Here is a 23,672-nt window from a genome sequence, read left to right as displayed (position 1 = left end):
TTGCTGACTCAGGGTTTCCATTTATGGGTCTGAATCAACAGGGAGGAGACCAGCATCAAAAGCGGGGTACACCACGCCCTCCTCTTGGGTACTTTGAAGGGCAGCGCCCCTACTAAGGATACGGGGGCAGGAGTCCAGGGGCCCTGCTTGGTTCCAGTTCGTTGCTAGTTCCTTGCTCAGGCCATAGACTGCCATCTGTGAAGGCCCACGGCCTGCAAGGAGTTGCCAGCGTGTTTTAGGCCTTGGCACTTCTGAAGATACAGATCATCCATCACAGGATTCGGGAGGAAAAAGGAAAAAGTAAGTATATGCAACTCTTTTATAATCTAGTGTTCAGAGACAAACTTAACTCAGGTGTCAGTAATGGTTTCTCTGGCTTTTACTATACACAGCCACTGGGGAGGGTTACAGGTTAGCTCCTGGCATGTCCAAATCCTGGTATTAAATGAGGTAATGAAGGACTCGCCTGGCTGTGCACACAGCCAATGGGCTCGATGAAGAGGAGGAGTGGGTGTTGAGCAAGGTGAATTGGGAGGGTGGGCAGGGGAGGAGAGAAGGGAGGGTGTGCCAGTGGGCCCATTTGCACACACCCTTGGCTAAGTGTGCCCTCTCCTCGTCCCATGCCTAAAAGGACATAGGAGGCAGAGAAGGATGCACAGACCCAGAGGGTGGAGTGGCCGTGCCAGGGCCCCCAGTGTCCTGACGTCTCACAAGGCTCCACTCGTCAGCAGGGTCCAAGGCACCAAAGCCTGAGCCAAGGGTGCTGGGCACAGCTCTTTGGGCTCCAAGCAGTCCATGGGCCTCAGTCCATGCCAGCCTCCACACCTCCCTTTCCTGGGTTCAACTGTGAGTGAAACCTGTGAGTTCAACCCTGCCCAGTGGTCGCTGCCTGCCTGCCCGTGTCTGTGGGCCAGCGCGGCCAGCAGAGGGCTCTGTGCTCCTCCTCTCCCCATCGGGCGGCACCGCAAGGAAAGTGTCACCCTTTTCACCAAGGGGACGAGTCTTCACTTTGGCCAATGCCACATGAATCTACAGGGCAGGTATCAGGCCAGGCCAGGCCAAGCTGCCCCGCAGTTTCATTTGCACATTTATGAAATGAAGATTGCAAATTGCTCAACATCTACAATTTGACTGTAGATTGGCTGGTCACTCAAAGAAGTTAACGAAATGAGCCTCCCAGCCCACGTGCCATAAATAACCAGCCCATGTCTGGAATCCCCGGGGGCTTCTCTGTCCCTGTTCTTACCATTGTTTGACTTACCGTTTTATATAAGTAGATTGGTGACTTTGATTTTTTCTCATCTATTAGCAGCTCATTTCGATAAGATGTTCCTTTCCTAACTCTGCTTTGGCAAATTTATTGGTTCAACACTCTGTGCATGGCAGAAACACAATATATACTTGGCCAACATTACTCATCTTGAGGAACCTTGGGGTTGCTTTTGCTTTTTAAATACTTTTTCTTATTACAAATTATTCGCGTTCACTGAAGGAAAATTAGAAAATAACAGATAATTGAAAAGGAAACCCCATAATTCCCAATCCCACAGTTTTGTATGTCTTTCTTGACTTTCTGTCTGTCTATCCACTCATGTTAAAACATCCGTAATTTATAAATGCAGGCTACACCATATTGTACTTTTACACTTAATCTTATATGAACATTTTCTCGTCATTAAGTGTTCTATGTAAACTCAGTGGCTGCTTACCATTCCACGTTCAGCTATTGTAAATAATAGCTGTGGCTAAATCTTCGTCCAATCCTTGGGATATGTTTCTAGACAGCAGGTTGCTGCAATAATATTAATAGCTAACATTACTGGGAGCTTCTTATGTGACAGCCATTATAAAAAGCACTTATTCCCTATACAGGTACTGTTGTTTTGCTCATTTTACAGTTGGAGAATCTGAAACACAAAGTGTTTATGCCCAAAGTCATACAGTGAATTGGAGGTGGGTGCAAGACTTCAATCCAGTCAGTCAATTTCCAGAGTATGTTCTTTCCTATGTCAAAGTATGAACATTTGTGCGGCTTATAATTGACAAATTTCCTTCAGAAAGAGTTTTTTTAAATCTATTTACACACTGCTAGCATGTACTAGTTTCCAGCGTCTTGACTCATGGCTAACAGTGCACTGGAGTTAGCGTAGCTTACTTCTGTTTTACTCAGTTTGCCATCTGAATCTAGTCTGAGGTGTAATGTGTTTCTTTCCTCACTCATTACTCCCTTCAAAGACAGAAACCTTCTCTTCATCAAAACCTTGATGTGAACTTTCCAAGGAAAAACATTCACCCTACTTAACATTTCCCTGGAAGATATCCAGGGACAAAGGGAAAAACAGAGTAAAGAACGATAGAAATCGGTCACAGACATTGAGTGATTTCAGAGTACTCAGCTCTGTGAGAGATTCAGAAATGCAGAAGCGGGGGGAGGAGAACAAACACAGCAGATGTTAACCATTGTTGGATTTGTGCAGAATTCATTGTACAAATCTTTCAACTTTTTTGGTTTACTTTTTTTTTCAAAATAAGTTGGGGAAAAAGTATCTTCTAGGTGACAGGATTACTGGCAATTTCAGCAAAGGAATTATAAGAATCAGTGAGTCTTAGCGTTTGATGCTTGTAGCTAAGGACTTGGGGTGCTAACCTGCTGTGCTGATATCAGCTGTTTGTGGTATCCTGGAGAGAGCTGGGGCCCCCACACAGTCGCTGACCCCAGGGGCAGCGTCCCCGCTCTGCTGGCTCTGGGTGTGGGCCCAGGCCACCCACAGCTAGCAGGGCCATGTGAGCCTTGCTCCTACCTGCCTGTCCTGGCTGCTTTAATAAACCGACTCACTAGGCAGAGCTCGACTGAACCGCACACCTGCTCATGTAGACAAGTACACTTTCCATACAAGCAGGCCCTGAGAAGAAATCACTGAAAACGTGTTGATTCTGCCAGCAAGAAGAAACATTGCATGTCCAAAAGTGGAGGACTGGCCACAGAATTTTGTGCAGTCACTGAATAGAACACCGAATAATAATACGGAAGTGTGTTGAATGGCATGTAAAGATACAATACACAGTAAAAAAAAGGTTAGGAAATAGTTTGTGTGGTATGATCAAAATCTGCTTAAAAAATTACAGCTACACCCATGGATTTGGAAGGATGCACACAAAATGGTTAGCGATGGCTGCCTCTGGGTGAATGAAATTTGGGGTCTTTTGTTCTTTTGTTTATCTGTTTTTTGACTCTTCTGTAATGGATGTGTATTTAGACATCATTAGAAGATGAAGTTAAAATAACAATTCACTTAGACACTTCCTCATAATAAGTTACAATTTAAATGCAGGATCACATAATAAATAAATGTTTGACCCTTCTTATATGTCTCCTTACAGACACAACCTGCATTGTGTTCAAGAGTTTAGGTTCTGGCCTTGAGACAGCTGGTCACATCTTGGCTCTGCCACTCTGATCTTAGACTTCTTAATCTCTCAGCCTACGTTATCGTCTGTATAAGTAGAAAGCTCTTTGCAGCGTCTAGCAGCACTAAGTACTAAATAAATGTTAGCCATGATTACTAAATTAGATGTGCTCAGCTTCCTCCCAGGGGCCAGTAGATGCCTTGTGTTTATACTGACCACAGGAGCCTCCCGCATAAGCCGAAAGGACTCCCCCAGCCACCCTTATAGCTGTGCTGTGCACCTGCCCTAGGTTTTCGTCAGCAGCAGCACTCCCCGGCCATTCAACTTCCCTGAAGGTGCCTTATTTCTGGCTGGGAGCCAGAGCTGCTGACTGACTGCTAACGGTCAGAGCACAGTGCTGAGGAGGCAGAGGCCAAAGACCAAGGTCCGTGGCCCCACAGGGAGGCGATGTCCTCCTCACTACTATTCAGGGAAAAAAATACCCTTTAAGGTCACACAAAGGATAGCACATTTATTTGGAAAACAATTTCAAAATTATCTTCCAAGCTCTGAACTTAGTGACATCTCATTTAAAAGTCTTATCCAGCACATTTATTTGGAAACCAATTTCAAAATTATCTTCCAAACTCTGAACTTAGTGACATCCCATTTAAAAGTCTTATCCAGTCCAACTTTAGGAACAGAGACAGAGACTACCATCAGTCTTCTGGGACATTTGGTTTAATAATTTCTCTTCTTCAGAGCCTCTTCAATCCTTGACTCTGGTTGTCTCCCAGAAGACCCTGTTTCTTGTTTCCATGACCTGCTCAGCTGTTCTACATCAAGTTTGTCTTGAAGGGTCCATCTTCCTTGAGCTGAGGCACAGTAATCTGATCAAACCATTTTCTGACTTCTCATTAAGGGCTTGCAACATTTACTAACCTTTGCTTGCTTCTGTCTTGCTCCCTTCTCTCCCGAAACTTAAGAAGTTAGGTTGCTTTGTGTTGACTCAATATTGCGCCTTTTCCACCTTAAATGTCATACTGACAACCCCGTGTATGCCAGCTTGGATCTCATCATTTTCTTTAACAGGACCCACTCCCTTCGGCGACCCGGTCAAGATAATATCTCCTTCTTCCAAGGTAATTATCTTAGAAACGTAGCTAATGATGTAGGGGATGGAAAAAATCATGGAGGACGTCTCACCCTCCTGCCGGAGCTCGCCGTTGACCCTGAGCCACAGCTTCAGGTTGTGAGGGTCAGGGATCTTCTCTTTGGGCACGAACGCGCTGACGGGGCAGGAGGTCGTGAAGCCCTTGGCCAGAGTCCAGGGCAGCCCTTCCTTCTTGCATTCGTCCTGCACGTCCCGGGCGGTCATGTCCAGGCACAGGGCATAACCGGCCACGTAGTCCAGGGCCGTGGCCTCGGGGACGGCGCGGCCGCGCGCGCCCATCACCACGCCCAGCTCCAGCTCGTGGTGCACGCAGCGGCTGTAGGGGGGCAGCAGGATGGGCGAGCCCTCGGGGGCGTAGGCGGTGGACGGCTTCAGGAAGAGGACCGGCTCGCTCAGCACGGTGCTCCGCATCTCCTTCACGTGGTCCGCGTAGTTCCTCCCCACGCACACGATATTCTTCCCCCACTCCCAGAAGCGGGACAGCTGCCCAGCGGCCGCCATGGTGCTCACGGAGCAGGACCACTTGGGGTCACGTGAGCCCTGCCGGCCGCCGTGAGCCTACGGCGACCCTGCGAGGACAAACTACCTCGAACGCGGTCCTGTCAGCGAAGGCCTGTCTTCAGTTTGGCGCTCGGCCGGGGGCGGGGGGCGCCGCGGGTCGGTGTGAACGCGCTGATTGGCTGGCGGCGGCGCGGGGAGGCCTCCGATTGGCTGCGGCGCGCCTCCGCCCGGCGTCCTCGGCACGCGCCGCCGCCCGCCTCGCCGTCCGGTCATGGTGCTGGGTCGCGGGCTGCTCGGCCGCCGGAGCCTCGCCGTCCTGGGAGCCGCCAGCGCCCGGGGTAAGCGGGCGGGCGGCGGGGCGGGCCGGGGCGCGGGCCCAGGACGCCGGGCGGCGGGGCCGAACCGTAACCGCGCCGGGCCCTCCGCTCGCGGCCCCGGAAAACCGACGGGCGGAGGAACCGCCAAGCTGCTCGGGGGCCGGGGGCAGCGGGGGCGGCGGCAGGCCGCGAGTTGACGCTGTTTTCTTTGGCACAGGTGTTTAACCGCGCGCGGACCGCAAGACCAGGGCGCGCCCGGGAGTTGAGGCAGACAGTGGGTCCCTGGTCAGCTGGGGGGCCTGAGGCGTGTGCTCGGTAAGGACGCCCGGGCTGGCAGCGCTGCCGCCCCGGGGCCTGCCCGGCCCTCCTCTGAGCCGGGGCTTAGAGGGTTTTCCCCCGTAGGATACGAAACACCCAGAGGCGCTGTAATCGTGCCTAAACCCCACAAAATAAGTCACATCATTCCCCCAGGAGCTTTAGCGGCAAGCGACGTGGTGCAGGTAATTCTGAAGTGAAGTCCCAGGGCAGAGCCCTGGAACGACACCGGCTTCCAGTAAGGCCCAGGTCTGAGAGCTGCGGCCCGGGCCTGGTGGCCTCATTCCCTGGGTCTGTTTCCATCTGTACCTAAATTCAGAGACGTTGGACACCTGCCTCCAGGGACCCGCTCTTCCAGGTTTAAAATTCACGTTCTCATTGTGCTGCTTCTTGTTTTGTTGGAGTATTTTGACCTTGATGTTTGAAATCTCCCTTTTCTTTATGACTTGATTTCTTATCTAGTTGATGTAGCATTAGGGGTAATTAGTTAACTTGCTGCCTTTGGGAGCTGGTCAGCAGTTAGCTGAGTGACAGGGGATGTCGCAAGAGTGAAGCCACCCTTGTCCGTGTTCAAGTCTTGCTGAGCACAGCCAGTGTTCTGGAGCTGGAGTTTACTCAGGAACATGCCTGTTTTCTGAGGACCCCAAAGTTACAGATCTTCTTCTGCTTAAGGGCATCCATCAAGGTGTCAGGTGTAAGAGTCTTTGTATCAGGAGCCAGGCAGGTGGCTGCCCTGCTTAAAAGAAGCCACCCCCCCACCCCAGCCCCAGCCCATTACTGCTGTGAAGAAATACAGGCCCAGTTGGAGACAAGCAGAAATCGGCAGAACGTCCTGATTTTTACATTTCGGGGCCGAACAAAACATGACTCCCGACTAGGTGGCTGATCTGTGACCTCTGCTCGTATAGAATATCACAGTTGCAAACCAGTGACCTGGTGGCATTTTCCAGGCAGTGTGGAGCCAGGTGATGCTTATGGAAAAGGAATCCCAGTAAATTCTTTCCTTAGAACTAAATTTGTCTTTTTCAGGTTGCCAGCTTCTTCCCAAGGTTCTTTTAGTAACTAGAGAAGGCAGAGCTGCAGTTGTAAATAAGGTTTCTTTCTCCTGAGCAGTGTTTTTGTGTTTGGTGTTTTATTGGGGAATATTCAAATGGAACTCCTTTTTGAGCAGGATGCAGCAGACTCGGCGAGTCCTGTGTTACTTCTGCTCCCTGTGCCACCCCCCCACAGTGAATACACACACCCACAGGCATACACGTGCACACACACACACACACAGGTGCATACACAGGCATATCCGTGCATAGATGCACATGCGCACACATGCAGGTGTGCACAGATGCACATGTACAAGCACACACAGGTGCATGCGCACAGGCATATCCATGCATAGATGCGCATGCTCACACATGCAGGTGCACACGTCGATATACACACATACACATACCCACAGGCATATACATGCAGAGATACACATCCGTACACGTCTGCAGGTGCACACATTTATATACATGCACACACAGGTGTGCACACACACCCACAGGCATATACATGCATAGACACACATGTACACACACACAGGTGCACACGCATCTGCATGTATACAGCACACACGCTGCTCCATGGTCCTGCTGGGCTTGGGCGGAATTGGGACATGGGTGAGGTAGAGTATCACAGAAACTTGATCACACGAAGTGTTTACTTCGCTGTGCCTGAGGAGAAGGGTCTGGAAAATGCCCAGCTGGCTGTTAGAGAAAAGAAGAAACTAGATATCTTTGTGTAGTCATTAAAGTTACAACTTGGGCAGTTTCCCTGTCCGTGACGGAGGTTGAATTCTGCAGCTGCCTGCTCCCGGGCCCCTGCTAGGGTGAAGCCCCCGTCCCAGCCCCACCTCGGGACTCCGTGGCTGTCTTCTGCCACCACCTGCAGTTTCCCCCTTTCAAACTCAGACTGAAGTGTTGCCCGGGCCCTCCTGCCTCTGAGCCTTGGTAGGAGTGTCACTGCTGGAAGGATGTCAGCACCTGCCTTCTGAGCGGGTGCCGCCCTTGCCCCTCAGGTGCTCCCTTTTCCCACCTCTGGGCCCCCCAGGGAGGTGGGGACTCGGTGGATGGTAAGTGTGTGCCTCTGCAACCTCAGGAGCTGGGTTCACGGGCCTTATCCAGGACTCTGAAAGCGAGTGTTGCTTCCCAGCCCGGCCCCAGGTCCGCACACTCTGGCGACTGGGGCTGTGCAGCAGGCACAGCTGCCTGGCTCGGCGTGCCTTCTCGTTCCTTCTCTGAGTCGGGCTTGGGCGACCCAGGTCTGGCAGCAGTCAGTTTGACCTTGGTTTGCTCCTCTTAGAACCCTTGAGAAAGGAAACGAGCAGTTTAAGCCTGAAACCGCTGATCCCCGTGGATGTGAGCACACACCCTTCTCTCCTTTTCCCTTGGGGCTGCGTTAAGGGAGGATGGCCTCCTTCCCGGAGGGGCTGCGTCACCATCCCGGACACCTGGCCCGTGGGCCCCGGGCTGCAGCTGCACCTGTGTCACAGGTCCCGTGCTGCCGGCAGCCGTCTCCCACCTTGCCGCCGTGAGGAAGGAACTGAGTGTGAAGCAGGGCGCCATGAGGGTGGAGCTGCTGCCCGCGCTGACCGACAACTACATGTACCTGATCACCGATGAGAGCACCAGGGAGGCGGCCGTGGTGGACCCTGTGCAGCCCCAGAAGGTGTGTGTCCCTGGCCCGGGCCCTGCCGCACCCTGTCACCCCGTAGCATGTCATCGGTCCCCCAAGAGGCTTTGTGACTGCAGTGTCCTTGCAGCTCTGCAGTCACAGCCCCACGTGGCTGATGGGGTCAGGGCCGGGGAGAGGGCGGAGGAGACCAGAGGCTTAGGCTCGGGGAGAGGGGGGTTCCGTCAGTGAAGCCCCTGGGCACGCAGAGGCTTTTGGCTCGGTGGTGCTGCCTTGGGCCGTGGCCTCAGAGCTGGGGTTGGGAAGGTGGCGTGTGGGGACCATGGCTGCCAGGTCGCCCCCCACACTCCCCGCCAGCCCCTCCAGGCCCATCCTGGGCTCCACAGGCAGGGCAGGAAGGCGACCAGGTCCCTGTGCTGTCCCTCTGGTGGCAGGTTGTGGAGACGGTGAAGAAGCATGGCGTGCGGCTCACCACCGTGCTGACCACCCATCACCACTGGTGAGTGCCGGCCGTGGGGGAGGCCGGGCGAGGGCCCTCCTGGGTGTCGGGACCCCCGAGCCGTTCTCGCAAGGGGGGCACGCTCCCCACAGCTTGGTCTCCACTGTGCAGGTGGGGGCTGGGCCCCCCGCAGGACCCCAAGGAGGCTCCCCAGGACTCGGCCTCCAGCAGCCGCCTCTCTGCCTCTGTGCTGGTTGCTGGCCCATGGTCCATGTCGGAGAAATCAGCCCAGACACAAGTGTTTCTAGAAGGACAGGCAGCCACACTTGGAGAGGTTGTTTTGTTTTTTTTTTTTAAATAAGTGAAAGCTAAAGGATGAAAAGAGAATATCTGTTTGGGTTTTAGGGCCAGAGTTGACTGCCCAAGGCCCTTCTTTTGATTTTTTAAAGTGTTGAGGCTCTTTAAAGCTAGGAGGAAAAAGGTTTATTTGGCCTTGAATTTTCTTTTCCAAATAACTACCCGAGTACAGCCTGGAACCTCCCCTGTGCCCTCCCAGCCCCGTAATTGTGCCTCTCGTCCTCCCCTCTGGGAGTGGGATGTGGCCAGGCTGGGGTCTGCGGGCTGCAGTGAGCATCACGGCAACGTGCACAGTGGACCTGGGTCACACGGGGTCTGGGGGTCATCATCGCCCCTGCCTCTGGCGGCAGAGGTCTGGGCATCGTGGGGGAGCTGCCCGCGCCTCGTCCCGGCCTCGGCCTTCAGGAATTGTCTGCAAGTCCCTGCACGGCGGCCTCCCCCTGGGGTCCCGACAGAGCCGGTGCCGTGTGGAGCTCCCTGCTTCACAGCGCTGCCCCATGACCCGCTTGGCCTGCCTTGCCCCCACCTCCAGTGTTGAGACGTCTTGCTTTCTGGTATTGTAATGCTTTTGGGTTTTTTCAGCACTCTCTCAGGTTTCTAAGACATAAAACCTTAAAGTATGTCCTGAAGTTCTTGGGTATGGCCTCTGCCTCACTTGATGGGAAGGTTGTGCTGTTGCTTGTTTCTCGGTGGTTGTGTTTGAAGGGACTCAGTGTGCAGCGTGCGTGGGGCATGGCTGATTGTTCTTGCCGTGCTCCTGCCCGGGCGCCGCTGCCAGGCTCTGTGTGACAGGTCCCCTGGAGGCTGGTCCCTGGCCCCGGGCCCTGCTGTGTTCCTGTCATCTTGGGAAGGTTCCGGGCTCTGATGCTGGAGAAGGGGCACCTGATGGGGCCGGGGCGGAGAGGCCGCAGACGCCTGCCCTGAAGTGAGGCCCAGTTTCCGGGTGTTCAGGGTCACAACCTTGGGTCAGGGCCGTGGCGTGGAGCTTTCTGCTGCCTCTTAGTTTGCTAGGGCCACCGTGACAGTGTACCAGAATGAAATGGCTTAACAAAAACTTACCCACAGTTCTGGAGGCCAGAAGTCTGAAAGCTGTGGTGGAGAGCCTTCCCCTCCTCCCCCGCCTCTGGTGGTAGTCCCGGGCCTTCCGGCTCCCCTCTGCCGTCCCTGGCCCCTCACAGAGTCCCCGGTCTCGGGTTAGGGCCTGCCCTGCTCCAGGATGACCCCCTTCATTGTACCTGATTCCATGTGTAACGACCCATTCGAGGCCCAGGGGGTGGGCCCTCAGCGTGTCTGGGGCAGCTCAGCCTACAGCACCACTGGCTGCTCCTCTGAGATGAGGTCGGCCTGCCTCTCCCGTCGGAGAACTCCGGCAGCACCCTGAAAGGTGGCCCGGGAGGGTCCCCAGGGAGTCACACAACCCTGGGGGCGGTTTGGGCACCATGGCGTGGTTCCCCAGCTGCCCCACTTGGTGCCCTTTAGAATCCCCAGGGAGCTTCTGAACCTCCCTGCACCCCAGCCAGTTAAACCAGGATCCAGTGGGGAGCTGGGCCTTGGTAGTTTGTGGGGATCCCCAGGTGATTCCACTGCGCCCTACGGCTTGGGACCCAGGGGCTTTGGGATGAGCCACGTTTGGTTGTATTGTTCATCTGCTCCAAAAACTTGTGCTGCGACAGGGCAGGCCTGGAAGGGCCTACCTGGGGAAAGGGTGTCTGAGAACATTCCATCTGGTGAAGCCAAAGAGCAGATAAAAAGTCAATTTACTAGACGGAAAGGTGCGTGTTTCTATTTCTGAGAACCATAACTGGGCAAAAGAAAAATCCAGTTTGGGCCAGGCTTTAAGTGCAGGCAAGCGAAGCTGCCACCCTCCATCTCACCCTTGTGTCGCTCTGTCAGCCGTTAGCCTTGGCCTCCTGTTTCAACCCCCAGGGACCACGCTGGTGGCAACGAGAAGCTGGTCAAGCTGCTTCCAGGGCTGAAGGTGTACGGGGGCGATGACCGCATTGGGGCCTTGACTCACAAGGTCACACACCTGTCCACACTGCAGGTAACCGGGGGGAGCAGGGGGACAGATGAGGGGCCCCGAGGGCCATGGGTTCAGCTCAGCTTTTGAACAATGGGGCCTCTCGGGGGTCTGCCTCGGCGAGCTAGCTTGGACAGTCTTCTCTGCAGAAGCAGACAAGCGAATGAGTGTGCAAAGTGTGATTGGACATGGAAAGGAGCTTTATAAGAAAGGATAATTTTGAGACACTTGGGGAAACTTAAATGTGGGCTGTATGAGAGAACATTGCCACATCATGCCGGGTGGCGTGGATATGATAATCAGGGGTTTGTTCGGGAGCCTGTCCTCGTCTTAGGTGTCACAGCTGCCCAGTTTAGGGGTGAGCTGTTAGGGTGTCTGCACCGCACTCCCCGATGGTTCAGCTAAAGGTGTGTGTAGTGCACGGACAGCACGAGGCAGATGGTGAGCCCTGCTGGGAGGCTCGGGGGTTACTCTTTCAAGTCTTGGGTAGGTTTGAACGTTTTTGGAATAAAGAGTTGGGTGGGTTGGGATGGAGAAGGAAAAGAAAAGAAAAGGAAAAGACCAAGCACTAAGAAGGAAAATTGTCTTTTTTAGCAGTTTTCCTAGTTTAGATTTGGCACAATTTTGTGGAAGAAAACAAAATAAGCCCCTTTCTGTTTTGTTGCCGGCAGGCCCGCGGGTTCCAGGTGGTCCCTGCAGCCAGGGGCAAGCTCTGGTCTTGGGGTCTGCGCTCACCTGTAGAAAGGCATCCTTGCAGGACCCTCCTGCCTCACTGACGGGCCGTCCCCACGGGCGTCCGGCCCCGAGGCTGGGCGTGGGGTCTGAGGGGTCAGGGGTTGAGTGTGGCTGCGTGTTTGCCAGCTTGGGGAACGCTCCCCCTGGTTATTTGGGGAGCACAGGTCACTGGTTGCTTTATTTCAGGTGGGGTCTCTCATCATCAAATGCCTGTCGACACCGTGCCACACTTCCGGACACATCTGCTACTTTGTGAGCAAGCCTGGTAGCTCAGAGGCCCCCGCCGTGTTCACAGGTGGGCGCTCCTGGCAGAGACTGGCTGGGGCCGTGGGCGGGGCATTTCCTGCCGGACTGCCTGCACAGGGGCTGCCCTTCTTTCGTCGTAAAATCCACATGGAGGGGGGCTGGGCAGACCAGGCCCTTCCCCACGTGTCCAGGGCCAGCCAGGCAGCTGTGGAAACGAGGGGTGCTGGTCTCCCCCAGCCCAGTCCCTCCCAGGACTGGCTGCTGCTGTGCCGGCCACTGCTCCGGGGGCCCTGGGGGACTTGTCCCCTGGGGGGTGCAGCTCGCAGGGTTTGTGACCCGAGCCTGAGGAGGCCTTGCAGGGGCGTCAGTGGGGGCAGGATGGCCGAGGATCCCCAGGCTGTCCTGCACGTGGCCCCCGGGTCCTCCAGCGTGACCTGGTGGGCACCCGACAGGTCGTCCTACAGAGCGGCCTGCACACTTGGGGCCCTGTGAGCGGCACGGTGGGTGTCGGGCAGGGACACCGCACCTGCTGGCTTTCGTGAGAATCTAGACTCTCCATGGGTGGCGTTTAGTGGACCCCAGCAGCTGCGCACCCGTTTCTCACCCACAGGGGCAGGAGACGCTGCCGGTGCTCGTCTGCAGGAGGGAGGGAGGGAGGAGGTGCCATGGCCCCGGCCTGTGGCACAGCATGAGGGAGCCTCCTGTGCCGTGGGCACCGCTCTGCTGGGAGTGCGCGGGTGAAGGCTCCTGAGCCTCGGCTTCCGCCGTTGTAGCTGGGACAGCGGATGCGCCTGGGCGAGCTGAGGGGGTTGCGTGGGGTGCAGGTGACCCGGCTGCCTGGCCATGTCAGACATGCCACTGGGCCTTCGAGGTGCCTCTAATGGTGCCCATCGTGCAGGGCTGCCGGGTGACAAGGCCACGCTGGGCACGTGGCGGGAGTCCACGCACGGCCACCTCCTGGATGCTGGTGGAGGTGGCGCCTACCGTGCTGCCCACCCTGGAAGGGGTGGCGGGGTGGACGTGCAGGGTGCCGAGCCCCTTCCTGTGCACCCAGCTGTGGTCACTGTGGCTGGCGGCAGAGTGCAGTCTCATTCGGTTCCCTCTATAAGGAGGTCAGACCAGCAGCGTCCCTAGTGGGGGGCCCTGAGCCCAGGCGAGGGACCCCAGGGCTGTGCTCTTTTCCCTAGCGGGCGGCAGGTGGAGGGAGCCTTGCCAGGCCGGACAAGGGCGTCCATGGGGCTGCAGCCCTGCGCCCCAGCGGGGGCAGGCCCCAAGGTCAGCGGCAGTCGGGAGCACCTCAAGGGGCTGAGGTGCAGGAGAAGCCGCTGTGCTGGGGAGGGGGTGCGGCATTGGGAACGAGCTCCCTGGGAAGTAAGGTCCCAGCGTGGGGAAAGGGCCAGAGCACAGAAACCTGGGGGAGGGTCTCCAGCCAGGGGCCTGGCAGCTGCAAGGCTGAGGCAGGAAGCGGGGGGGGAGGCGTGTTGGGGGGTAGACGGGGTGGGCCGAGTGGCGCAGGGCCTGGCCACGAGGGGCTCCCGGGGGATTTTTGCAGGGGCTGACAAGCTCTGGGTGGGGAGGCCGGAGGTAGAGCTGTGGGCAGAAGGGCTGGGTGGCAAAGGTCTTGGCAAAACGGCTGCCAGGACAGCGATGGGCTGGGGTGGGTGGGGAGGGGAGGGATGGGGGAATTTGGGTTTTGGGTTTGAACAGCCATTTGGGTGGCTGGTGGTGCCCATTCTTGAGGCCTGAGGAAGGAAGGTTTGGGAGGGTGGGGATCAAGACTGCTGGGTCGTTTGGGCGGCTTTGGGTTTGAGGCCTGTTGGGTGTGCCAGTCGGGATGGCGCATGGTGGTAGTGGCCTGCTCTGCCCAGCTGTGTCCTCCTGTCCCACGAAGCTGGGTGCGGGCCACGTCCCGGCCACGGGAAGGTGCCTGACGGCGGCGGGGCCTGCCGTGTCTTCCAGGAGACACCCTGTTTGTGGCCGGCTGTGGGAAGTTCTATGAGGGCACAGCGGACGAGATGCACAAGGCCCTGCTGGAGATCCTGGGCCGGCTCCCCCCAGACACAGTAGGCAGCGCTCCCTCCCTCTGTGGGCGGGCAGACCCTGCCGAGCACCTTGGGGTGGCGGGGTGCGGGCCCACCCCCAGACCCCCGGGCTGGCTCTGGCTGTCACTCCCCACCAGAGAGCTGCAGCTGTGGTCCAGGCCTGGCAGCCGCAGAGGCCAGGAAGGGTGTGCTGCCATCCGCCTCTCCTCGTGCCGGGATGGCACGGGGGCTGGGGGCATTTGCCTTTCAAGGTGCTTTTTATTGGCGTTCAGTGTGTGTGCCAAGAAGTGCCCATGTTCCAGCGGGCACTAACTGCGTGGCACGGAGGGCACACAGGGCAGGGTGAGGGTAGGGCTCAGAGCCCCTCCAGGGCCCCTAGGGAGGTGTCCCGAGAGGTGGGCTGGGTCGCCTTCTCAGAGCTGCCGCTCGCTTTTCTCAGAAAGTGTACTGTGGGCATGAGTACACCATCAACAACCTCAAGTTCGCACGCCACGTGGAGCCGAACAACGTTGCTGTCCAGGAGAAGCTGGCCTGGGCCAAGGTGAGTGGGCAGAGGCTCCCGGGAGGGCCGGGCTGGGAAGTGGCACCCGAGGCGGTCCTCACCCAGGGCGGGGGTTCCGGGGCTGCTGCACACACACTGCCCTCCAGAGCGCACAAGGACTGCGCTTCTGAGTCCGGCGAGGAAGGCCCAGGGAAGGGGTCCCCTGCTTGAACTGCCCAGCTGGCCCCTGAGCTCTCGGTCAGAGGTGGTGCTGCGGGCCCCCGGCCCCGTTTCCCGCACTCGGTGCAGCAGCTCAGGTGGCCCAGCTGGTGGCCGCGCTGGTCTCGCCCTGTCTGGGGAAGCTGCCCCTGCTGTTCCCTCACACCAGCCAGGATCCGGCCCCGAGGCCCCGCTTACAAAAGGGCCTTGATCTCATCGACCACCCCAAACGTGGCTCCACGGGCCCAGCTCTGCCCGTGACCGCGAGGCCCTGCCCGGGTCGTGTTGGCCGGGAGGGCAGTGCCGGGCGGGGCGGGTGCGAGGGCCTCTTCTGACGCCAGCCCTGCCCGTCCCTCTGACGCACTGGGAGTGGAGGCGGCGAGAAGCACCCCGAACCTGGGCCTCGGCTGCCGAGACCAGGGCAGCACGGCCTCACGAGCTTCGGTTTCTTAAAACGTCTCCTGTTTTGTTTATCTATTTTTTTTTTTAAGGCAAAGGGTTTTACTGAATATTTTTTCCATAACACCACAGTTTGTTTCAAAAGTTAGAGCAGTTGGACTGAGATATCTGAGCGAATGATAACTGACTGCTCTGGAGTTAAACCTCAGGAACCGATTCAGTGATTCTGGCCCCACTAGTAAGAACACGCACCATCGCGCCACTTTCTTCCTGTTTTTGTAAAGCATCTTTTTCAGTTTTTTTTTTTTTTTTTGGCTTACAAAATAATACTTGGCATTAAAATTACAGCACCGCCTTCATCAGTTAGAAATATTCATCCCAGTTTTTTACCCCATGTTCCTACACCACAATTTTCTTACCATACAAGACTCTTCTGCCTCTGTGCTGCCCCCGTTCTCTGACTTGCTGTGCACTCAATGATGTCTGTCCCCCTCAGTCCACATATGTTGAACTCGTTTCACACTCACCTCAGTTTACACACAGTTACATGTACCTGTCGTGAGGGAACGGTCTACGGTTCGGTAGACTTGGAGCACCTGTGCCGTGTACCCCCCACCACAGACCAGGAGCGGGGAACTTCCACGGGCCCCTCGCCCTTTCCCCCGGGTGCCCTCTCCAGCCTCTTTGTCTCCGCCCTGTCACCACTTCCTCCTGGGTTGACATAAACGGAATCTAGAGCCACTACCCTGTTGTGTCTGGCTTGTCCTGCTCTGCATGTTTGGAGACTCACCCAGTGGCCCCTTCAGATCTGTAAGGAGCACCCCACGTGTGGACAGACAGCTTGCTCACCTGCACCTCTCGGTAGTCGTTTGGGCTGTTTCCAGTTTCTCACCATTATAAATAAAGCTGCTGAACATTTGTGTACAAGTCTTTTTGTGGACACATGTTTTTATTCTTCTTGGGTCCCTAGGAGTGTAACTTCTGGGCTGTATGGTAAGTGTTTGCTGCGCTTCTAAGAAACTGCCAAACCCTTTCCCAGTGTGATTATACAGTTGGGTTCCCACCGCGCGGTGTGAGAGCCCTGGTGCTCCGAGCTTGCCGACGCCGGGTATTGTCAGCCGTCTCATGTTAGCCTCTCAGGTGTGCGGTGGGAGCCTGCGGGTCTGGAATTTAGGTTTCTCTGTAACTCATGAAGCTGAGCAGTGTTTGTCGTTTTCTTTTATGAAGTGTGTGTTTGTATCTCTTGTTCATTTAAAAAATTGGGTGGTTCATCTTACTGTGTTATAAGAGTCCTTTATATGTTCTGGATACCAGTCTTTGTCAGATGTACGTTTGCACGTACTTTCTCCCAGTTTATGGCTTGTCTTTCCATTTTCTTACTAGTGTTTTTTGAAGAACAGTAGCTTATAATTTTGAGGAAATTCAGTATATTTTTACCTTTTCCCGTGTGTTCTAGAAGTTCCATGGTCTTGGCTTTTGGATTAAGGTGGCCGAGTTGCTTGGAGCTAACATTTGCGTGTGGTGTGAGGTAAGAGCAGAGGCTCCCTGTTTCGCACAGGGATATTCGGTTGTCTTGGCACCTCGTGGACAGCCCCTGGGAGCCGGCTTCTGCCCCTGCCCCGGGGTCTCGAGTCCTAGCCTTGCCCCACCCCACACCGACTGTATCCCTAAGCTCTGGGAGATGTCCTGGAATTGGACTATGGATCCTCTAGTCTTTTCCAAAATTATTTGGCTCTTCTAGGTTCTTGGCATCTCCATGTAAATTTCAGGATTAGCCTTTTCATATCTACAAAAAAGCCAGCTTGACTTTTCAATGAGATTGCTCTGTAATGGTAGATTCAGAGAAAATTGAGACATCAACACTATTGCCTCCTGCTGTGAACTTGATGTAGCTTTTTGCCCACTGAGGTCTTTAGTTTTCTCAGCAGTGTTTGTAATTCCCGGTGTCACAGGTCACCTATTGCTAAATGTGTCCTGAAGCACGTCATGGTTTTGTGTCTTACTGTAAATGATTATTTGTTGACAGTATTTAGAAATTGAACTGAGTTTTATATTTTGACCTTGTAGCACCTTTTCCGTGGATTCCTTAGTGCGCAGTCACGTTGTTGCTAACAGAGACAGTTTTATTTCTTCCTCTCCGATCTGTACGTCTTGTATTTATTTCTGCCCTGGCTGGGACCTTCGGCACGATGTTCCGCAGCAGCGGGAGAGCGGACGTCCTGGCCTCTTCCCAGCGGCAGGAGGAGAGTGCTCAGTCCGAAGTGTGATGTTAGCTCTGGGGTTTTCCCGGATCCTCTTTATCAGGTGGAGGAAGTTCACTTCTGTTCTTGTGTTTCTGAGTGTTTTTATCACGAGCAAGGGTTGGCTTTTGTCAAATTATTATATAACCATACGTTGTTGTTTTTTCCTTTACTCTGTTAATACGGTGAATTACATTGATCAATTTCCAAATGTTAAACCAACCTTGTTTTCCTGGATAAACCTGTCTGATCATGGTTTATTACCCTTTTCATATATTGCTGGGTTCTGTTTTTGTATCAGTTCATGCAGTGTGTTTGTCTGGTGTAGCCTGAGGGTGACGGCAGCCTCATGAAATGAGTTGGAAAGTGGTTCCTCCTCTTTTCTGAAGGAGCTGTTATATCGTTGTTTCTTCCTTGGATGTTTGTTAGAATTCACCAATGAGACTTCATTGGTGGTCTGGGCCTGGAGTTCTTTTTAATTCTGAGTTCAGTGTGCTTAATTTACATAAGCTGATCAGCTTTCCATTTCTTCCTGAGTCAGTTTTGGTAATTTATATCCTTCCAAAGAATCTGTCCACTTTAGGTTTTCAAATTTATTGGCAGAGTTTCATAATATCCCTGCTTTTGATATCAGCTTTGAGGTATCTGCTCTGAGGTTTGGTGTACACATAATACACCGCACTGGCTTAAAGTGAGCAAGTCGGTGTGTTTTGAGAGATGCATCTGCACTGAGACAACTTTAATTAAAGGTCAGACAGCGGCCACCCCAGGGCCCCTCACTGCCCCCTGCCCCGTGTTCCTCACGCATTCTCTAGAACTTTGTGTCGGTGACCTCTTGGGGGACTTTGCTTTCACTGGGCACATTTTTGAGGCTATGCCACTGCAGGTGCCAGGACCCATTCCTTCGTGCTGCTGAGTAGTGCCAGCCTTTGGATATACTACTTGTGAGAAATAAGCACTATTCCTAAAAAGGAATAAACACTCACCTGATTGTGGAGAAGAAAAGAATTTATTCATGATTTTGCAAGAACGGGCGCCCAACCAAAATGTGGGGGTTGGCACGCAGAACAATAGACCCAGCAGTATTTATTCCCTACACCTAACCGCAAGTCCCTCCTGTTTCTCCATTGGCTGATTCTCTAGAGGTTACATTCTGTTTGACAAGCCTAACTAGCCTAGCAAATTTGAAACATGCAGCCCGCCCAAATTGGAAACATTTGAAATACATTTCCTGCACAAATTTGCAACATCAGGAAGGGTTGGAACAAATCTCCACCCCTGACTATAATGGTTATGCCCAGGCCTCTTTAGAGCCAGTCTGGGCTAGTTTGGTAACAAGTTACGAGGCTATTTTGGGAACCTCTACCCTGAGTCTCCACCTTGCAAGGATAGTAGATAGTGGGCGGATAAGCAGGGGGACTGACTGTGGATAGTCGGTGGATAAGCAGGGGTACTGACTGTGGATTACAGTGTTTTTTTAACCTTCTGCCAATTTCTTAATTGCCCCACCCTGCAAGGCACACCTATTTTGTGTGAAAGCTAAACTTAATTTCATTCTCACACCACATTCTGTTTATCCACTCGCCTCTCGGTGGGTACTTGTGTTTTCAGTTATTGGCTCTTGTGAATAAGGCCTGTGAACATTTGTGTTCAAGTGTTTGCGCAACATATGTCTTCATTTCGCTTGGGTAAAGACCTAAGTGGTTAGCTGGATGGTATAAAAGGTGTATGTTTGACTTTAAAGAAACTGCCAAACAGTTTTCCAAATTGATTGCATTATATTGTAGCAAAGTACGAAAGTTGCGGTTATTCTGTATCCTTGGCAACACTTGCCATTTTCAGTCCTCCTAATTTTGGTTATTTTATTGCCTATGTAGTGATATTTCACTGTGGTTTGACTTTGGATTTCAAATCTTTTGCCCACATAAAAAAACGGAGCTGCTTGTTTTCTTACTGAGTGAGAAGCAGCTGTGCATGCACTGTAGCCTCTGCTCCTTTGGCAGATATCCATATCGTGGCTAGTGTTTTGATTCTGTGACTTGCCTTTTTAAGTCCTTAACAGTCCTTAGCAGAGAATGCATCACGAAGAGCATTTGTAGAGCAGTTTTTAATTTTCAAGAAGTCAATTTATCTGTTTTCCTTTTATGATTCATATTATTTATATCCCATGTAAGAAATCTTTGCCTTCCCTAAGGTCACAGTATCTTCTGCTTTTTGGGGGGAAGTTTCATAGTTTTTGCTTTTGAGCTTAGGCCCCTCCCCATCTGCTGCACCTCATTCCTGATATTGGTAATTTATTTTCTCTTTTTCTTGGTTGTTTTATCAATTTTTGTTGATCTTTCAGTGTGTTTTCCTAGTCCACTGGTTTCTGCTCCTGGGTCTGTGGAGCCTGCCCTCCCCTCGCTGCTCTGCCGTGATGGGCCCCGAAGGCCGGATTCGGGCTTTTCTCTTCCGTGGAAGCACGGAAAGCTGAACACACGCCACTAAGCATCATGCTGACGTCATCCACATACCTCAACGTGTTGGATTCTCATTACCTTTGATTTGAAATGTTTGAAAAATACCCCTTGTGATTTCTTCTTTGACACATGCGTTATATGGAATTGTGTTAAAATTTTTTAGCCTTTTCAACACTGTATTTTATGTAAATTTTCAAACACATAGAAAAGTTTAAAGAATTTCACAGCAAACACTTACGTACCCACCACCCACTTTCCGTGATGAGTGTGTTGCTGTGCTCGTCTCGTCACATGTCCCGGCATCCAGCGGTCCAACCCTCGTTCTTCTGACCAGCTCTAAGGTGCCCTCTCGTGCAGGCGTCCCCCCCACACCGCTCTCCCAGCCCCCCGGGAGGTCAGCTGTGTCTCGGGCTGTGCCGCAGCTGTGGGCTCATGCTGGGAGGACGCCGTGGCAGTTATTAGGGGTCCAGAGGTTGGGGCATCTTATGCTCCCCAACAGTCACGTGAGAGCGTTGTAAATTACCCTAGAAGACGAAACAGGCTCCTCCCCTCGTGAGGTGGAGGAAGATTTCTTAGGAGTGAGAGAGCTGGAGGCAGCGTGAGGACACACCCTGAGACATTCCAGGACAGAGAGCAGGACTGAGGATGCGCCCGTGTTGCACCCCGACCTCCCACCGGCCCCTGCGCACAGGCTGGGGGGGGCACCCAGGGGTCAGGGGCCTGGGCAACGGTGCCCAACACCCCCTCCTCCCCAGCTGGAGTGTGTGGAGAGTGGGGGTCCCCAGTTCATCCCATCCTCTCCCTTCCAGTTCCTGAGGTGTCCGGCAGCTGTCCAGTGGCCTGGGTTGTGTCCCTGTCCTCCGCCTGTCTCGTCAGTGTTCCCGAGTGGGGTGGCGAGCTCCCTCCCCGGGCTTCTCCTGGGGCTGTGAGGCTATGGCCCTGGGGTGCTCCCCATTCTGTGTGGGGTGCACTGCCCCATGTGCTGTCCTGGGGATGGGGTGCTGCAGGTTCTGCCCTTGTGTGTGCTCTGAGTTTTTGCCAGTGACACTTCTGTAACATGGAAGATAAGCTTGGTAGTGACGAGAAGCGAGCTCTGACTCCCTCTTCTCCCCCAGGACAGCCCGGGCAGAGGGACGGGACGGGGACATGCGTGGGAGGGGTCCCCGCCACCCTTGGGGACTCGGGGACCGGCTGGGTGTGTACCCCGCAGTCTCCTCACCGCCTCCTCCACTGGGGGAGAGGACACTCTGGGTCTCCACTTCCAAGGCTCAGTAACGTGACGGCTTCTCTTGCAGGAGAAGTACGGCATCGGGGAGCCCACTGTGCCGTCCACCATCGCGGAGGAGTTCACCTACAACCCCTTCATGCGAGTGAGGTGAGGGCGCTGGGTGCCGCGGGCCTTGATGGCGCCCGAGTCACCCCTCAGCTGCAGGGAGAGCACTCCCCAGTCACGGAAGCTCACCCCCAGACCCCAAAGGGGTCTTTAAGAAGCGCGGCCAAAGAACTGGGCAGTTTTCTTAGAAGTGAGGGCCTTTGCAAGTATGTGGGGTCCTAGAGCCTGAGGCAGGGGACGTGTCCTCCGTGGGGAACGCGGGGGTGACCTGGGCAGTGCAGAGGGAGCGTCCACCCCGTGCCGGGTCGCAGGGCTCAGGCCAACTCTCCGGTGGGCTTGGCCGGCTCTCGTCTCGGGAGGAGACCCCAGGCTGGCCCTCAGCTGTGGCAGCTGCGCTCCTGGGACTGTTCCGGCCTCCAGGGCCCTTCCTGGCATCCCCGGGGGCCTGGCCTTTGCCACAGGAGTGGGGGGAGGTGGTGGTGGCCTCTGCTTGGGGGGCTGCAGCCCGGTGCTTGGCTTCCGGCAGGGAGAAGAGTGTGCAGCAGCACGCGGGTGAGACGGACCCCGTGACCACCATGCGGGCCATTCGCAAGGAGAAGGACCAGTTCAAGGTGCCCCGGGACTGAGGGCAGCGCCCCCGCCCCGCCCCCACCCTACCTGCAGAGGCATTTGGGTGTAATGAGGCTTTAGATAACTCTCTTTCCTGTGAGCGGCGCAGGAAATGCAGCCCTGGTTTGATTTTAAATTAATTTCAGAGCCCTTTGCTTATGTTGTCAAATGTTCTGAAGCATATTTATAAGAGAAGTTTTAAAAAGTATTTATTCCTGTAATTGCTGCTTGAAGACTGACGTGCTCTGTGGCCTCCACGCTCGAGCCTCCCGGGTGGTGCCCTGCGTCGTCCCTTTTGGGGTGGGGGACACGCTCCTCATCCCGCTCCTTGCCCTGGTGCTGCTAGGAAAGCCGGGGTTCCACCTCCAGGCCCCTCCATAGCCCCCCTTGTCTGCTCCTGTGCAGTAATGCCTGCGTCTAGAGGGTTCCTGCTTGTGTTGTCTTTCACGAAGTCTTTCCGGTATAGACGTATAACGAAGTGACTGCACCCTGTGAGAGCAGAACCCGGGTGGAAGGCCGAGAACCCTCCCAGGCTGGGGTGCAGCGGTGTAAAGCGTGGCACTGAGCCATCTGGAGCGTCCGCCAGGGAGGATGGCACTTGCTTCCGGCCCGTCCCGTGTAGCTGTCCAGCGCATGGCTTCCAGTTTCTGGAGGCGCTGACGGGGCAATGCCGGGCGCTCACCTGCAGGGCCCACACGGTCCCCTTGCTTCTGACCTTCGGGGCCTCTGTGGCCCCTTGCTCGGGGCCCGACACACACCAGCCCCCCAGCCGGGGAGAGGCCGCCCCTGAGCTGGCTCGCGTGGGTTTGTCCCACTCAGGCTTCCCATTCTGGGGCCCCGGGTAGGTGCAGCAGCCTCCACCTGCAGCCTGGCTCGGACACGGGGACGTCCAGGCAGACCTTGGGGTGCAGTGGGGCAGCCTGGGGAGGGAAGGCAGAGGCAGCCCCACCCTGGGCGAGTGGGGCCCTGGAGGGGTCCCCACCTCGGGGGTCTCCCAGTGACGGGTGGAGAGGACGGCCGGGGCTCCCCTCCCGCGTGCAGGGAAGAGTGATGGCTCCCACCAAGCTCACTTCCAGATCTCGAGGTTCCCCTCTGCCTGTGACGATTTTTCTTTGGCTTTGATAGTGCCCAGGCCCCCCCGGCTGTGCTGGGAGGCCAGTCACCCCGTCGCGGCGTGTACCGCCGCAGTGTGATGAGCCCTAATAAATGCTTTTCCATCCAGCTAGGGTGGCTGCCTGCTTCTGTAGATGTCTCCACTGGCTCCGGGGACGTGTGGTTCCCTGCGCACAAGCTGAGGGCCTCCTGCTGGCCGGTCTGTCCCTGTGCCCGCTGCATGGGGGCCCAGGCTCCTCTGCGATGGCCTGCGTGGCCGTTTGGGATACACGGTGCAGTGAGGTTCAGAATCCAGACATTGTTGAAATTGCCTGAGGATTACGTGAATTCGGACTCGTTGAAAGAGCACAGCAGTATGGTTGGAGCCGCCACTCTGCCCACCAGCCTCCCACCTGCCCGCCTGCCCCCCTGGGTGCCCGCTGCGTGGGGAAACGGCACACGTTTCTCACATGGCAGTGTCTGCCACCCCGTCACAGGACACACCTTGTTCCACACTTGGCTTCGGCCGCAAATCGATACACACTTGCCTGCAGGTGGGCTTTTTTTTTGCTTTTATAAAGGGAGTTTATTTGGTTACACAGTTACTGTTTTAAGGCCATAAAGTCTCCAAGGTAAG

At 55.0% G+C, this 23,672-nt stretch overlaps 2 protein-coding genes across 10 annotated transcripts; one reads left to right on the top strand and one right to left on the bottom strand.

The window, feature by feature from the left end:
• The first annotated feature begins 154 nt into the window (after positions 1–154).
• Positions 155–23,672, top strand: HAGH (hydroxyacylglutathione hydrolase). Of its 9 annotated transcripts, XM_037814294.1 has the most exons (11): positions 5,165–5,400; positions 5,597–5,694; positions 8,225–8,400; positions 8,799–8,863; positions 11,087–11,204; positions 12,102–12,210; positions 14,121–14,224; positions 14,643–14,744; positions 21,297–21,376; positions 21,861–21,945; positions 23,166–23,672. In XM_037814294.1, exons 3-11 carry the CDS (start codon positions 8,296–8,298, stop codon positions 23,655–23,657), a joined length of 1,260 nt encoding a protein of 419 aa, XP_037670222.1. In that variant the 5' UTR covers positions 5,165–5,400; positions 5,597–5,694; positions 8,225–8,295; the 3' UTR covers positions 23,658–23,672. The 9 variants fall into 9 exon arrangements, with proteins under 9 accessions (XP_037670223.1, XP_037670222.1, XP_037670221.1 ...); XM_037814295.1 differs by lacking the exons at positions 5,165–5,400; positions 5,597–5,694 and adding an exon at positions 155–300; XM_037814293.1 differs by lacking the exon at positions 5,597–5,694.
• Positions 3,900–5,096, bottom strand: FAHD1 (fumarylacetoacetate hydrolase domain containing 1). The gene has a single exon (XM_037814304.1). The coding sequence runs from the start codon at positions 5,060–5,062 to the stop codon at positions 4,397–4,399; it is 666 nt and encodes a 221-aa protein (XP_037670232.1). The 5' UTR covers positions 5,063–5,096; the 3' UTR covers positions 3,900–4,396.

The sequence above is a fragment of the Choloepus didactylus genome, chromosome 21 (genome assembly GCF_015220235.1).
Source record: "Choloepus didactylus isolate mChoDid1 chromosome 21, mChoDid1.pri, whole genome shotgun sequence".
Classification (NCBI taxonomy): Eukaryota; Metazoa; Chordata; class Mammalia; order Pilosa; family Megalonychidae; genus Choloepus; species Choloepus didactylus.
The sequence above is the reverse complement of the archived record's forward strand: the minus strand, read 5'-3'. Positions and strand labels throughout refer to the sequence as shown.